This window comes from Xyrauchen texanus, chromosome 28, assembly GCF_025860055.1.
Source record: "Xyrauchen texanus isolate HMW12.3.18 chromosome 28, RBS_HiC_50CHRs, whole genome shotgun sequence".
Taxonomy (NCBI): domain Eukaryota; kingdom Metazoa; phylum Chordata; class Actinopteri; order Cypriniformes; family Catostomidae; genus Xyrauchen; species Xyrauchen texanus.
Window position 1 is genome coordinate 18,810,175 of NC_068303.1, and position 16,390 is coordinate 18,826,564.

The 16,390-nt window shown below is 37.8% G+C and overlaps 1 protein-coding gene across 1 annotated transcript in view; it reads right to left on the minus strand.

The window, feature by feature from the left end:
- The window catches only part of LOC127622190 (kinesin-like protein KIF26A), a 119,783-nt gene that overhangs the window by 14,429 nt on the left and 88,964 nt on the right, over positions 1–16,390 (minus strand). Inside the window, exons 6-10 of the mRNA XM_052096188.1 lie at positions 7,538–7,729; positions 5,452–5,545; positions 4,112–4,374; positions 2,872–3,055; positions 566–725 (exon numbers count right to left, since the gene is read on the minus strand). Of these exons, the coding sequence (XP_051952148.1) occupies positions 566–725; positions 2,872–3,055; positions 4,112–4,374; positions 5,452–5,545; positions 7,538–7,729 (893 nt within the window). The remainder of the gene's footprint in view (positions 1–565; positions 726–2,871; positions 3,056–4,111; positions 4,375–5,451; positions 5,546–7,537; positions 7,730–16,390) is intronic.

Consider the following 16,390-nt stretch of genomic DNA (forward strand, 5'->3'; position numbering starts at 1 on the left):
TATGTGGCAGGGCAGAGTGCGGAGGGCGGGGCCGGGTCGTGATTCCACACACCCGGCCCCTAATCAGGCTAATCAAGCCTCAGAGAGGGATAATGGATGAGAGAGAGAGATTTACAGACAGCTGTCCAACACCTTTGTGTGTTTGTCTTTTTGTTTAAATTTCGTATTAAAATATTATTTATATTCTCAAGCCGGTTCTCGCCTCCTCCTTTCCATTAACCCCTTTACACTGGTGCCGAAATCCGGGAAGGAGGAGGGATGCGCCGTAGCACAGTCCTCGCATGCCGGTTCTCTTTTCCATTAACCCCTTTACAATCTCCAATCCTCCTGGACCACATTCCCATCAATACATTCCACCTTAGTTCAATTTACCCCCTCTCACTGGCTGCCTTCTCTCCCTTCAAAGTTGGTTAATTGGCTTCATTGATCTGAGAAGTGAGAGAATTACATCCTAGCATGATGACTCATTGGATGCTTTAAGACAAACCACAACTATTAACAGTGGTCTATCATGTTCCACTTTTTCCTTACAGTGATAATCTGAACCATTATTGGTAGGGCATACCTGTATGGCACATGCTTTGCTCCGTTGGCCAAGGCTAGGATAACATTTCCGAGGGCACCCAAGGACAGACACTGGCCTCTTCCGCCATCTCGTGTTTGGCTCAAATCAGACTCACAACTGCCCAAGTCCAAGAGATGCAGCCGGCTCTGACCACTAGACACTATGCAGAAAGTTGTGCACAACATGTTAAGAATCTGACTGCCATTGTCCATGTAAAAACCTTCAAAGTGTTTTATCGAAAGACATAGATTTAATGCATGGACTGGAGTCATATGTATTAGATTTATGTTGCATTTATGTTATTTTTGGAGCTTGAAATTTCAGGTCACCATTCACTTGCTTTGTACAGTATGGGCCTTCAGATCTGAGATATTCTTCTTAAAATATTTGGTTGTCATAAGAAAGTCATAAGCAGCTGGGATGGCAAGAGGGTGAATAAATGATGAGAGAGTTTTCATTTTGGGGTGAGCTATCCTTTAAGTTGGGAAAGGATAATGGATTTTAACATAAAACAAACTTCACACAGCACCTTTAAGACAGTTTTTCATTTTTTTTTTTTTTATTATTATTTTATGTCTTGGTAACCTTTCAAAGGCCACAAGCACTGCATGGCACTTTGTTGTGGGTGACCTTATTAGAAAGCAGTTGGATATAGCATCTCTAGTATGTAAGTGATGATTCAACATTATTGGAAGTCCATCAAAAAAAGCAATAAAAGTAAGTACAGTTAGTTAGATTACAGCCCCATGTAGGTCACTAGACCAAAATTCATTCAGTATCATTACAGGAGAGAAATGATGCTCTCATTTCACTTTGAGATAGAGGCCATTAACATCACGTCAGCAAGATTTAGAAAGCCAGCGCTCTAGAAAGAGACCCTGAGGAGTGGGAATGCAAACGAAGTTCTCATTTCATACTGTGCTCAATAAACATTTCTGCAGAGAAGACTCCAGCCTCATTACATATTACAATCTATTCTGGCTAGTGTCAATGACAAGCACCCAGCCCGCATTGCAGCAACAGGAGTGCAATACTAATGATTATTCGAATATTGACTTGCTGACTTGACAGGTTGGTGTGGTGATGTGGGCATGGCCGAGTGATGTCTGTGGAGAGTGAGGCCGGGAAAGAATGAGCAGTAAGGATTGATACCTCTGGAGGTGAGAGAGAGAGAGAAAGGAGAGAGAGAGAGAGACATGCAGCATTGTTTACGTGTGTGCATTTACATTGTGCTGAAAAGCAAACCTTTTGATGTTATGTTGAAAAATTTGTAAAATAAAGAATTTATTTTGGACATTTACCCAGCCTTCTCTTCCTCCACATAAATGTCCAAAGTAAATTCTTTATTTCTTACGCACTTTTCAGTGTAACATCAAAATGTTTGCTTTTCAGCACAACGTAAATGCAAATAATGCTGTGTGCCTGTGCCTCTCTCTCTCTCTCTCTCTCTCTCTCTCTCTCTCTCTCTCTCTACTACGCCAGTCCTGGATTGCCCTTTTATCCCGCTCTCACTGCAACACAAAACAGCTGTTAGAGATAATTTCTCTCAGGTGTCAATCCTTAGTGCTCTTCCTCTCCCGGCCTCATTCCACAGAAGTCGCTCGGCCACACCAACATCACCACAGATGCTACACTCAGTAATGAAAATGTGCTAACCCTTCTTGTTAGTGTTCACGTAAAGCCGACTAAATAGAGGTACCTAATACTCTGTGTGAACAAGGAGAGCATGGTAATGGAAAGTCCAGGGATTTGAAAACCTCAAAATTCTAGTGATGTATAAAAACATATTTTAATATAAGGGGTAACAACTTAATTTGTGTAGTGGAGGTAAATTGGTCCTGAAGCAAAAGGATATTAAAGGGATAGTTCAGGTCATCATTTGCTCATGCTCATGATGTTCCAAATCCATATAACTTTCTTCTTTGGAACACAAAAGTAGATGGTAGGCAGAATATCATTGACTGACAGCTTCAGTCACCATTCACTTTCATTGTATGAATACAAAATATGCGTTGAAAATGAATTATCCTTTTGTGTTCCATGGAAGAAAGAAAGTCATATGAGATGGAACAAAGGGTGAGAAAATAATGACAAAATTATATTATAGATATTATGACTGTTCTAAACATACAGTATTTTTGCATTTTGAAATTACAACATTGAAAGTAAAAATCTTGTGTTAAGACAATAATAATTTTGCAATTGGATACTGAATAGCTTAATCATTTTATTAAATTCAATAAATTAGCTTTCCTTTTCTGGTATTCCTAAATAAACATGGGGAATAAGATCACAGGGAGTCATACTTCCTGCTTTGGTGCTCTTCTCCGTACGGTACTGAGAAAGGTGCAGGGTAAAGAGCATGTGAGAATTCTGACGGTCTTCTTCCTTACAGTCCCATCTGTTAGTGCTGCGTGCTGCCAGAGCTGCATCCAGTAAAAATGCCGCCCTCTCTGCAGAGTATGCCCGCAACTCACTCTGGTTCTGCAGCTGGATATAGAAAAAGAGTGTGAGAGAGAGAGAGGGAGGCAGTTGCAAGGATGTTGAGACAGGATGTTACAATAAAAGTGGTCTATTACATATTACACCTGTGTGGCAGAGGGGAAAAAAAGATAAATGGATAGTGGAAAGTCTTTATAGTGACAGAGTTGAGTAATTGGACTAAAAGCACAATTTCTGCCAGCGGCACTAGGCCATCAAACAGATAAAAGTAACAGACTTTATAAATTAAAAGTAGTGATGACTTGCAATACAACCAAGACATAATTCACCTAATTATGCACAATGAACCCCATGAGTTCACATGCTGAGATGGTTTAATTTTGCCATTTCTAATTTCTTTTTTTATTATTAACATGAATTTCAGAATATCTTAGTATTTTGTATGTACCCTTTTGGCTTTAATAACAGCATGCACTCGAGCTGATGTGACCTCAAAAACCTGATGATCAATGTTTCTAAGAAGGTTCCAAGAAGCATCTTGTTTGCTTCAACTGAAGCAGAAAATCTAACCTTTATTACTTTCGAGTTAACCTCATCATTGTCACAAATTTGCTTCCTTGATTAGTGAAATAGTAATAATGTAGAATCTCACATATTTCTGATACATTTTGTCACAACATTTCTTAGTTTAAAATAATTTAAATTCCTAAAACTTTTTGTTTCATTAATATAATTTAGGTCTAACTAATATATTGAATTCCAGATTTTCAATGTGAACTTTTGAACCCCAATTTACACTCATTGACCACTTTAATAAGAAAACCTGTACATCTAGTTGTTCATGCGATTACCTACTCAGCCAATCGTGTGACAACAGTGCATAAAATCATTCAGGTACGGGTCAGGATTTAATGTTCACTTAAACCATAAGAAAGGGGAAAAATTTGATTTATGTGATTTCGACCGTATTAAGTATTTCTGTAATGCTTATCTTCTGGTATTTTTACGCACAATTATCATGGAACGTAGTGTTCCTAATACAGAGCTAAGTGAGTGTATATATAGTAAAAGCTAACTCCCAACAGTTCATCATGGCTATTGCACCTGGGACCCGCAGACTGGGTCCTCTCTCAGGGCAACTTCTGCGCTCTGGCTGTCCTGGGAGGCCCCAGTTGAAAAGTCAGCCAGCAGGTCTCTTAATAGCTCCTCCCTGCCACAGATTTCCACAGCAGAGACTCGAACTGAGAATCGTGTACCGGCCTTATCTTTCCTTTCCTCAATGAGCTTGAAAAGCCAAGAGATAGCACAGGGAGACACGCCCAAGCACTGTGTAGAACTGTCCCTGCCAATCATAGTGTAGGTTTTGCCTGTAAAAGAATGATCAATTATTGTAAGAAAAACTGGCAAAGCTAATCAATTAAGAGTGTTATTATCAGTCATTAACTTTCATCTGCTCTCCTCATTTAATTCTCAGTGTTAATTGTTTAAGAATTTATCTAAAGGGTAATTTCACACAAAAATAAAAATTACTCACCCTCTAATTGTTCCAAACCTGTATAACTTTTTTTCAGTAGAACAGAAGAGAAATTCTGAAGAAGGTTGATGCTGCTCTTTTGTTCCATAAAATGAAAGTGAAAAATTTGTGTTCCACAGAAGGAAGTAATACAGTTTGGAACAACATGAGGAAGTAAATGAGGGCAGAATTTAGGGCAAATTATCCCTTAAATATATATATAAAAAAAAATGTTTAATTAGTAACACATATTCCTTATTTCAGTCCACCAGATTAAACGTTGCAGTACATACGGTAATAAAATAAGTTTGCAGCATTTGTCAACATGACACTGTATAAAAATGATATTCTGTCAACTGATTAACTTAACTAAACTCCCTAATGTTATAAAAGTAGGCATATAATATGATTTGTGTTAATAATAGCTCTGTGTATATAAACTGCCCCTGAGCTAATAAAATTAAGCCACAAGGATGTTAGTCATGAGAGAATATGCCTTGCTAAGGCAGAGAAAATGAGCAGCCAAACTAAATATGGGTGATTGAAGCACCACGGTGGGAGGCACACAGACTCTCACAGTGAGGGGCTGAGCAACAAGAGATGAGGAAAGAAAAAAAAACTGAGCGTTTTTCAAACATGAAGTGTAAAACGAGGGCACTTTGTGTTCAACAAACCGCTATTGCTACTCAAACACATATGCCCTCCCTCTGTTTTTCTGCCTCCTAGATAGGGAGTTTCAAGTGTAGCCAAACCATTAGTACATTCCCCATACTTTCCCATTGCCAAAAATTAATACTGGTTCAGACAATGGATTCTGATCAATGCATTATCTGTCTTAATATGGGGCAATTGTGACAGACTGAGTTCATTTAAAAAGAGGAGATGAATGTAGACTGTGTTATAAGGTTAAGAAACAGAGATGTTTACCAACCAAGGTTGGCTTGACCAAAACAGAAGATGCAGCCATCTGCCCCATTGACCACAGACTGGATAACCTCTGCAACTGTCCCCGAGCACACTTCCGCCTAAACAGAGACACTGACATTGAGAGACATATACCAAACTGCAAGGAACCAAAAGGAAAAAATAGCCTTATGCATTTCTAATTCATATTAATACATATTAAGATAAACAGACAGACAGACAGAAATTTAGATTGATAGAAATGTATCATATGATGATCAAATTATCGAGAATAGTATTATAAAGAGTCAATTCATGGTGCCTGGATCACAGTGTTTGGGCGATGTTGAATAGTGCCAGATCAGGGTAGTGAGTGTCCTTGCACTCAGAACCCACCCGCAAGATCGGGAACTATGGCTTGCATATTGCCTTGTAAGGCTGACAGCACTGAGATGACTATGCAACTCTGTAAGAACCAAGTCATAAAAGCTCTCACAGAGAAGAACATCTCCACATACATAAACACACCATACTCAGCAAGGACCATAAAATGCAATCTCACCCACAGCTGCTGCCCTCTCTTATATACATCACTTCAGGTCATTCTAGAGTAAATACTTATCCTGTTTTGTAATGTAAAATCTTTTTTGATCATACATGTTTGGTATCATTCAAGAGGTCTCAGTGTGACTGGTAACACCTTCTCATTCCTTTTCAGCAAAGTCAAATCACAAGAAAGATTTAACTTAGGAAAATACTGCATTCTATCAAGGCATAAAGCACTTTTAATCCTATCTGGCAAATACATAGATATTATATAATTTATTCTGTATTCCTCCGAAATCATTTATATAATTACTGGAGCTTTAATATAGGAGAAACCGCCCTGGATATAGGCGGGCAGGAAAAAGCCATTTAAAGAATTTCAGTTAATCATTTTTATCATTACTGGAGCTTTAACATAGGAGAAACAACCCTGGATATAGTTGGGCAGGAGAAAGCCAATTAAAGAATTTCAGTTAGAATATTGGGGCTAAAAATAGAGTAAACCACCAGGTAGGACAGCCAACTGATTACAGATCAAAAGGACAAAAAATAGAAGAGGATTTAGAGTAATCAATAACCTAAAAATGTTATATTAAAAGAATGATCAGAAATTAATTAGAGCTTTAATATAAATTAGAGGTCAACTTAAAATTAGAGTCAGATTCATATAAAATTGGAATCAGATAAAATAAATAATGGAATGAATTTGTAAAATGCAACTTAATGATAATTGCTTTACTTCAGAGCTTAGAAAAGACAGAACAATGCAGAGACCTTCAAAGGGCAATTTATTCTATTCAAAGGGTTCCACTCCATAATAAGTTTGTGAGTGTGCCCTTCGCCCTCTTCCTTCCTATTTTTACAGTCTCAGCAATACATTTAGGCTGTGATTGCACCTCTACCTGATTTTGATTTGCATAATTCCATGGTCAGGTGATAAAACATAACAGATGTAGAAACAACGCTATCACAGCGTCCACTTTATAATTCCCCATATAACATCTTGGTCATGTCAACCTTCTCTGAGATGCACAAAACAGTGTGGACTCACAGATACAGATTTCAAACTGTGGAATAATGTAAGTGTGTGTACTTTGGAGCTTGAGGAAAGCTTTGGGAGTATTATTGTAAGAACTACATCTGATGTTTGCTTGTTTAAAGCCTCTTTTTTGAACAGTGTGGAGTAGTCATTGATCATCAGACATGATGTTTCTGGGCCAGGAAACCCAAAGACTCTAAACTCTCAAAGAGTTCAGGAGGTAGAGCTGTCCGTTATCTTTTCCTCTGAGATTCTTAGGTGCTCTGGGCTTAGAATGATAACCCTAACTCACCAACACAAACCTTTTATCTCCCTCAAAAACCAAGTGAAACTTTATATCTTCCTTACATATTTCTTTGATCTCTGAACAGATACGCTGCCTGTTTGACAAGAATAGTTAGCAAATTTTTGCTCAATACAAAATTAGAAGCAAAGACAGGAAATGAGAGGAAGATATTTGGTATGAAAACATGCGTGCTTTTGCTACTCTATTTGTCAAGAAATCAAAGTAGCTGTACTCGTACTGTACCTGTGAAGCATCTTGTGTAAATACAGCATCAAAGGTAAACATCTTCGGGGCGGTGGCAGAGACGGAGTGTGTGCCAGTGGGAGGCTCACAAAGCGTCAGCTGCTTCTTATGGGTGTCTACCTTCATAAAGGACATGGATTCTGAGGTGTCTCGGGATCCTTTGGCAGGGCATATCCGCACCATTACTTTCACCTGTAAAGCACACAATTATTAAGCCATCAAAATTAAGTGTGTTCTTGTCAATGAACTGGTAGAGTTACTTTATCTAAATTTATAAATTTATATAAAACTGTAAATAATTATAGATTTAATTTGTGACTAACTCCAAAGCCTAAGGCTCATTGAGATTCTTGACTAAAATTGAGGCTGAATATAGTCAATAAAAACATAAACGACTTTAATCTGTTCCTACAGAGGGAACATTCTGCTGTAAAACATGTTTCATGTCTGGATTCCCCAAATAGACATGTCATGTTCTGGCCAGACACTTCATGTTAAAATGAAACTGACGGCAACCAAGCAACAGCCTCTTCTCCAATAGGACAACATATTTTTTTTCTCTCTGGATGTGGGTTGCACTATCAAATACTTGGAAAGTATATACTTTTTACTGCACTGAGCACAATTCTGGAAATGTAAGTGTAATACTAGCAGAAGGATTTTGGAATTTACTCTATCATTGATCTCATGCAATCAAAATACAGCCTCCGCTTTATAAATCCATTCATTTCATTGTTGGCATACTTCTATTGTTTTTACCCCCTCCACCCCATCACCACATGTTTAGGTCCCATCCTGGGCAGGGGTATGCTCGTCCAAGCAAGTATCCGAGCACTGAACCGTAGGATGGGGCTCACTCAAAGTGATATATATACTATCTCTAAATTTGTATTAATCCCAATAATCTCTAGACTTTTCTGATAGAACAATACATCCAGATAAGGTTTAACCTGTAGTCAACCCCTGGAACATGGCACAAAAGACCTGGACATGGACAGACATCCGCAAATGTGCCCTTCAGAAAGAAACATTCTACATGAAGGACTGACCATCCATAACTATGCTCTACCAGGCTCAGAGATTATATTTTCAATTTCAAGAGAAATGGCATAAGATTGTAGCTCATGCACTGTTTTATTGTCAAGTTCTCTCTTGATTTCATAAGATATCACAACAATTGCAATACACGGTCCAACTTTTTATTAGGTGTCTTTAACTACTATATACTGACATTAAATTACATACAATGTATTTATTGTGTAACTACATTTTGTACTGCAAAATTCTCACAAGATTCACATTTACTGCTATTGAGGTTGAGGTACTGTACTGGTGGGTTTAGGAGGGATAGGTTTGGGGTTAGGTGTTTGGGTTTAGAGTAAGGGTTGGGGAAGGTATAGGTTAACAGAGTAACTACAGATGTAATTAAAAGCAGTTGCTTTAAATACAAGTACAAGGCAACAACACGTACTGTATGCACATAATAAGTACATTGTATCAAATTCTTACATACATACGCCACAGTTAAAGACACCTTATATAAACTTGGTTCGTCAAAAGCCTCATATAATGTAGTAAATCAAACTGGCTTTGCATGGTAGTTTTTAAGCACTGGCTAAAATGGCTGACCTTGGTTGATTGCTGCTTCTAGGTGATAGAATTACTTATCAACAGAAATTATCAACAAAATTTATAATTTTGGGGAAATGGTTTGAATTTACCCCAAAATTATCTTATTAATGCAGTTGAAAAAACGAATTTAGGGGTATAAGCTATGTGTCTGATGTCTCCATTATCTCATTGAAGAGTAACATGAGATAACTATAATAAGCACATGAAATATTAGACTTAACACTCAAGATTCCAAATGGTTTGGTTACTGGAACATGCATGACATATACAGTGGGTACGGAAAGTATTCAGACCCCCTTCAATTTTTCACTCTTTGTTATATTGCAGCCATTTGCTAAAATCATTTAAGTTCATTTTTTTTCCTCATTATTGTACACAGAGCACCCCATATTGACAGAAAAACACAGAATTGTTGACATTTTTGCACATTTATTAAAAAAGAAAAGAAAAACTGAAATATCACATGGTCCAAAGTATTCAGACCCTTTGTTCAGTATTTAGTAGAAGCACCCTTTTGATCTAATACAGCCATGAGTCTTTTTGGGAAAGATGCAACAAGTTTTTCACATCTGGATTTGGGTATCCTCTGCCATTCCTCCTTGCAGATCCTCTCCAGTTCTGTCAGGTTGGATGGTAAACGTTGGTGGACAGCCATTTTCAGGTCTCTCCAGAGATGCTCAATTGGGTTTAAGTCAGGGCTCTGGCTGGGCCATTCAAGAACAGTCACGGAGTTGTTGTGAAGCCACTCCTTTGTTATTTTAGCGGTGTGCTTAGGGTCATTGTCTTGTTGGAAGGTGAACCTTCGGCCCAGTCTGAGGTCCAGAGCACTCTGGAGAAGGTTTTCGTCCAGGATATCCCTGTACTTGGCCGCATTCATCTTTCCCTCGATTGCAACCAGTCGTCCTGTCCCTGCAGCTGTAAAACACCCCCACAGCATGATGCTGCCACCACCATGCTTCACTGTTGAGACTGTATTGGACAGGTGATGAGCAGTGCCTGGTTTTCTCCGCACATACCGCTTAGAAATTAAGGCCAAAAAGTTCTATCTTGGTCCCATCAGACCAGAGAATCTTATTTATCACCATCTTGGAGTCCTTCAGGTGTTTTTTAGCAAACTCCATGCAGGCTTTCATGTGTCTTGCACTGAGGAGAGGCTTCCGTTGGGCCACTCTGCCATAAAGCCCCGACTGGTGGATGGCTGCAGTGATGGTTGACTTACTACAACTTTCTCCCATCTCCCGACTGCATCTCTGGAGCTCAGCCACAGTGATCTTTGGGTTCTTCTTTACCTCTCTCACCAAGGCTCTTCTCCCCCGATAGCTCAGTTTGGCCGGACGGCCAGCTCTAGGAAGGGTTCTGGTCGTCCCAAACGTCTTCCATTTAAGGATTATGGAGGCCACTGTGCTCTTATGGACCTTAAGGGCAGCAGAAATGTTTTTATAACCTTGGCCAGATCTGTGCCTTGCCACAATTCTGTCTCTGAGCTCTTCAGGCAGTTCCTTTGACCTCATGATTCTCATTTGCTCCGACATGCACTGTGAGCTGTAAGGTCTTATATAGACAGGTGTGTGGCTTTCCTAATCAAGTCCAATCAGTATAATCAAACACAGCTGGACTCAATTGAAGGTGTAGAACCATCTCAAGGATGATCAGAAGAAATGGACAGCACCTGAGTTAGATATATGAGTGTCACAGCAAAGGGTCTGAATACTTAGGACCATGTGATATTCAGAATTTCTTTTTTAATAAATGTGCAAAAATGTCAACAATTCCGTGTTTTTCTGTCAATATGGGGTGCTGTGTGTACAATAATGAGGAAAAAAAATGAACTTAAATGATTTTAGCAAATGGCTGCAATATAACAAAGAGTGAAAAATTTAAGGGGGTCTGAATACTTTCCGTACCCACTGTATGTCCCTTCCTTACACTCATAAACAGATGACAATGTACATAATGACGGCAAACTGAAACAATATCCCATGACTGAAGCAGAGCAGTTCATTTTACTGTATCTCAAAGGGATAATAATGTACTCCACTTTATGTGTTTAACGCCTTATTTTATAGTCCTCCCATTGGGGACACTTTCAGAATAGAGAGCAACAAACAGCCTGTAAAGTTTACAGTCCTCCACTGAGATAAAGAATTCAATTGCCAGTGAAGAAGGGACTCTGTTGCCCAATCAGAATTACAACAGTGTGTCCCTTACTCATACTGAGATGGCAGGCCACAAATATCTTTATTTACCAGCTGGTTTAGATAAGCAAACCAAACAATACATTTCTTTTTTGTTGTACTATTGACACTAGCATAAACAAAGATAATAGGCAATAAAGATTGTTATAGACTGAGCTTTCTGTTCCGTGTTAGCTGGTCTCTCAACCACTTAGCTGGTCTGTTTGCAAGTTTTAGTAGAGTTTAGAGTTAAACCCATAAAGATGTCTATATATTCCTTAATAATTGAGTTATACAAATGCAGGTATCTCCAGACCTCCTATCACACATGCTCTTGACATCCACAGTTGTTGTTTTTACCATCATCTCCTGAAGTTAAGCGACAATTACATCTTCTAGCGCTTATTCGTGACAGCTATGGCTCAAATGTGAGTGTTGCCACCATATGGACCCACTAAATTGTGCAAATAACTCCAGGCAAATGTGCATTCTTGCACGTTAAAAGACACACAGTTAGAAAAATCAGGCTGCGTGTGTTCAGTGCTCAAGCACTCTGCTCACATGAGATTTGCGTCTTGCGTCCTGTACACAGACGTTCAGGGTTCGAGTCTGACTGAAGTATACTTAGGGCCCATCAATGGACAATAGTCAAGTAATTTAGTTTCAAAGCAGCTTATTAGCTACAGAGAATTATGCTGTAACAGAAAATGATGCTGTAATGTCTGTAATGTACTCATTGAGCAGTTTAAATGAAAAATGCTTTAAAAATTATTTGTCTTTAGGCCCCAGTGAGCAAGCCAAAGGTGACTGTGGCAAGTCGTAAATAATATTACAGTATATTTCAGGATGTTGGCACATTAATGGAGAATTTGTCATCAGTTGAATCTCATGGATGAATCTCTAATAGTGTTGCCTGCAACTTGAGCACACTACTGTGACACTGCAGAGTTGTCAATCAATCCATTAAGAGAAAAAGCACCAGTGATTTGTCAATCAATCAAGTATTACAGATTAACTGAATTTGCACAACCTTCACTGCATTAGAGCTGCCTTCCTACAATGACCTGTTTTTCTCTACCTGCCTAATAGTGCTTTGTCATTTCCTTCTACTTAAAATAAAGTAAACGAGAGTGCTTGTATAAACTTCAAAAACAAGTGCCTCAAAATAAGCAGGTATTACACTGTAGCTCAATGGGACTCATTAGCAATTGCTTCACTCTCTTCATCATTCTTGATAAACCTCATTAAAAACTTGAAGGTGTTAGCCTTTGGTGTGACTTTATAAAACTTTTCATTTCTATTGTGCAAATTTTCGTTTGTGCAAGTGTAATATATCAACCCAATTAGTTGCACAATTAAGGAAATGCTTGATTAATGCAGCCCTCCATCTGCAATCGCTATTATGATGTAATAAAGGGACATCTGCTCAGGTGTTCCGATCCTCTTTAGCCTCTTTCTCACAGAGATCCCAGAATTAATCCTGGGAAAAGCCATTCCGGCAACTGCTCTGGGACTGCATCATTTGTTCATTCACACGGCAAGAGCTTTCCCATAATCTGTGCTCGCATTCACACACATCCTGGGACAATCCCGTAAAGACAATGTGACATCACGATGTGACGACTAATGTACAGCGTCTTGAGTTTACTCCACATTCTGCCACATTCTCTCGAGAAGCCCACTCTTTCATCCTCTTGTAAACAAATAAATAGCGTACGGTACTACTAAATTGATGGTTAAATTAATTTGCTCAGATGGCGAGACACTCCCATGGTCCCTATATGAGATTTGCATGATAGCCAACTTTATTGATTAGATTCTGGCAGTTAAGCCTACTTTTATAAATAGCTGATCATTTTTGTTTTGTATGATGTTAATTGTTTTTGTGTTATTGACTGCTGTGTACCAACTGAAAAGCCTCCTAAGGTCAATAAAAATTGAAAGTGAAAGTAATAACTGTAAAATAATAATAATAATAATAATCATGGTATCAAGGTGCATTGGAATATAATTAATAAAAAAAAAATATATATATATATATATATAAAAAACAGATCATTTTCAATGATACTGCCCTGCAACAGTTGTGCATTCAGTTATCATGTTTGTAAAACGGTCCTACCTTCCTCAAAATAAAGAAAACTAACTAGCTTAAACAGACCAAGTAAAACTCTGTTTTTTTCTTCTTCAGACATTAGCATTAATTATAATAAAATAATTAAGCAATTCATTAGGCTATTTACTTGCCGTTTATTTGTTGGTTTATTTGTTTCCTTTTTCGGCACCAGCACTGCCATTTTTCCTGTATTACTAAAGCACTTTTGAATCTTTTCAAATAAATCGTGTTAGTAATATACACATTGGATGCTAACTGGTGTGCTGAGATTAAGCTTTGAGAAGCATATGGGCAAATGTCATATTTCCGATCATGATTTCTACAAGCTGTCAAATGTAAAATGAAAGAAATAGCCTATTTGGGAGAAAAAACATTATATACACCAAATATATAATAAAACATATTATATACATATTATATATATATGTAACCTATAAAAAAATACCAAAATAATTTGGTAAATAAATTTTCTGTATCGTTATGTTCTTGCCCTTTTAGCTTAAAAAATAAATGCATGAACAAACAGATGGCCTGTGATTAGATTGCCAGCACTGTTGTGAGTTAGTCACCTAAAAAGCTATATCGAGTCATTACAAAGCTAGTAAAAGCGTAATGTATCTGGCTGTGCTTCTTATGTAAGATGTCCTATTGTAATTAGCCTATACCTACCGTATTTTCACTCACATTCATATTCACAAATTCCATGGGATGCTCACGGATATTTTACTTCAGGTTTAAAATGTTCCCTGCATGACATGGTACTTTTTTCGTCAATATCTTCAAACTTGGTAACCGTCATTAACATTTTTAAATACACAAAAATGTATTTCATTTATCATGATAGGTTGGTGAAGCTGTAAATGTAGCTGATTGTTTTTTTATTATTTTATTTTTATTTAACTGATATTTACAATGGAAATGCAAATTTCTTTAATTGTATATTTAAAAAAAAAAAATAATAAAAAAAAATAATTCCTGACACATACCCATGAATGAAAAAAATGGCAAAGATTTATAATAGCCTGTTTTTGATTTTTTTGAAACCATGGTACACCGTGGAACTGTTGAATTTCTAATCAGCACACAAACTTTCTCCTTTGCATGTTAAAAACGTCATCACTACGTCACACACCCTTCACGGTATCGGCTCTGCTTTTGTTCGCACAGACGTGTGTGGAATTGACCCCGGCAATCTTACTAGGGTCTGATCCCGGGATCAAATTTTTGGCCAGTCCGGCACTGGCTTGCATTCACACAGAAGGCTCCCCGGCATTGATCCTGCCAATATCCCGGGATCAGAGCCCAGTGTGAATGAGATTTTTGAGACTTCAGAGATGGTGACCTCACTGTCCTTAATGGCTGAATCATCTTCCTGTAAATATGACACCACCTGCTGATGTTTATGTGTCAATGGTCTATTAATTTACAGTATCATTATTAGGCAGATTGTCAGTGCCTAATCTCTAATGCTAAGAACAGCCATTAACTTCTTACATTCACACGGAAAAGAAATCCTAAACCAGATGCTAATGTGCAATATATCTTTGAATTTATTTAGAGCACATCACCTGTGCTGCAAGAGGGTCATACTTGGGTCAGAGCAATCTTCAATGGCTTTCAGAATCCAGGGTGTCTTAGGGTAAGGAATGAGTTAGTTACCCAAAATAGAGGTGACATGCTGAGATGATGTGAGTGAGTCCCATAAGAGAATATATATAGTATCTCACAAAAGTGAGTACACCCCTCACATTTTTGTAAATATTTGATTAGATCTTTTCATGTGACAACACTGAAGAAATTAAACTTTGCTACAATGTAAAGTAGTGAGTGTACAACATGTATAACAGTGTAAATTTGCTGTCCCCTCAAAATAACTCAACACACAGCCATTCATTTCTGAAACGCTGGCAACAAAAGTGAGTACACTCCTAAGTGAAAATGTCCAAATTGGGCCCAATTAGCCATCCCGTTTCAGAAACGAATGGCTGTGCGTTGAGTTATTTTGAGGGGACAGCAAATTTACACTGTTATACAAGCTGTTATACAAGTGTCATTTCTTCAGTGTTGTCACATGAAAAGATATAATCAAATATTTACAAAAATGTGAGAGATACTTTATATATACTGTATATATGGAACTGTTTTATTGCATGATAGAAAATATACTGCTATATGTACTGTATAGCTGTTGTTGCATCTCAATCTCAAATAAGATAAGTAAAAGGGTATGACCTCAAGCGAGTTAATATTAAGCAGATACTGTTAATACAAAGTGACTCAAAATTACACTAATTGTGGAACAGTCCTTCTAGACTAATTGTGGAACAGTCCTTCTAGACCAAGTGGGATTAAGTGCTTTGCCTAATGGGTACAATGGTGCTTTAGCATGACAGTGATCACAGTAACTCTCCAGTCCCTAAGATTAATGGTGTTTTTATAGTGGCAATACACATATCTTCCAACACAATGAAAGGTCAACAGATCACTGCATTGACAGTGTGACAGGGGTAGATAAAGGTGGAAATGGACCGAGATAGATACTATATTAAAATAAAGCATTTAATCTACAGTACTTCACTATAATCCCTTTATATTCGTGTAATCTCCACCATAATCTCCACCATATTACCCCACTGCAGGATTTGATGATAATCTGATACATGACCACATTGAAGGATCAGGGCTATCAGTTTGCTCATCCCTACTACCTTAGAGATATTACATAATTATGCAATCTCTACAGGCTCAGACTATACTGTACATATTCCTTTGCATTATTATCCCTAATGGTAAGTGACAATATTTCCATATTGGATTTGCTGATTGTTTTTCTTACAATAAGGGTAAATACTCACAAAACAATTTGGACAACTAGCTACTGGGTATTCAAATAATCCAAACAACCATTTCCGCATTTGACAGGTGCTTTTA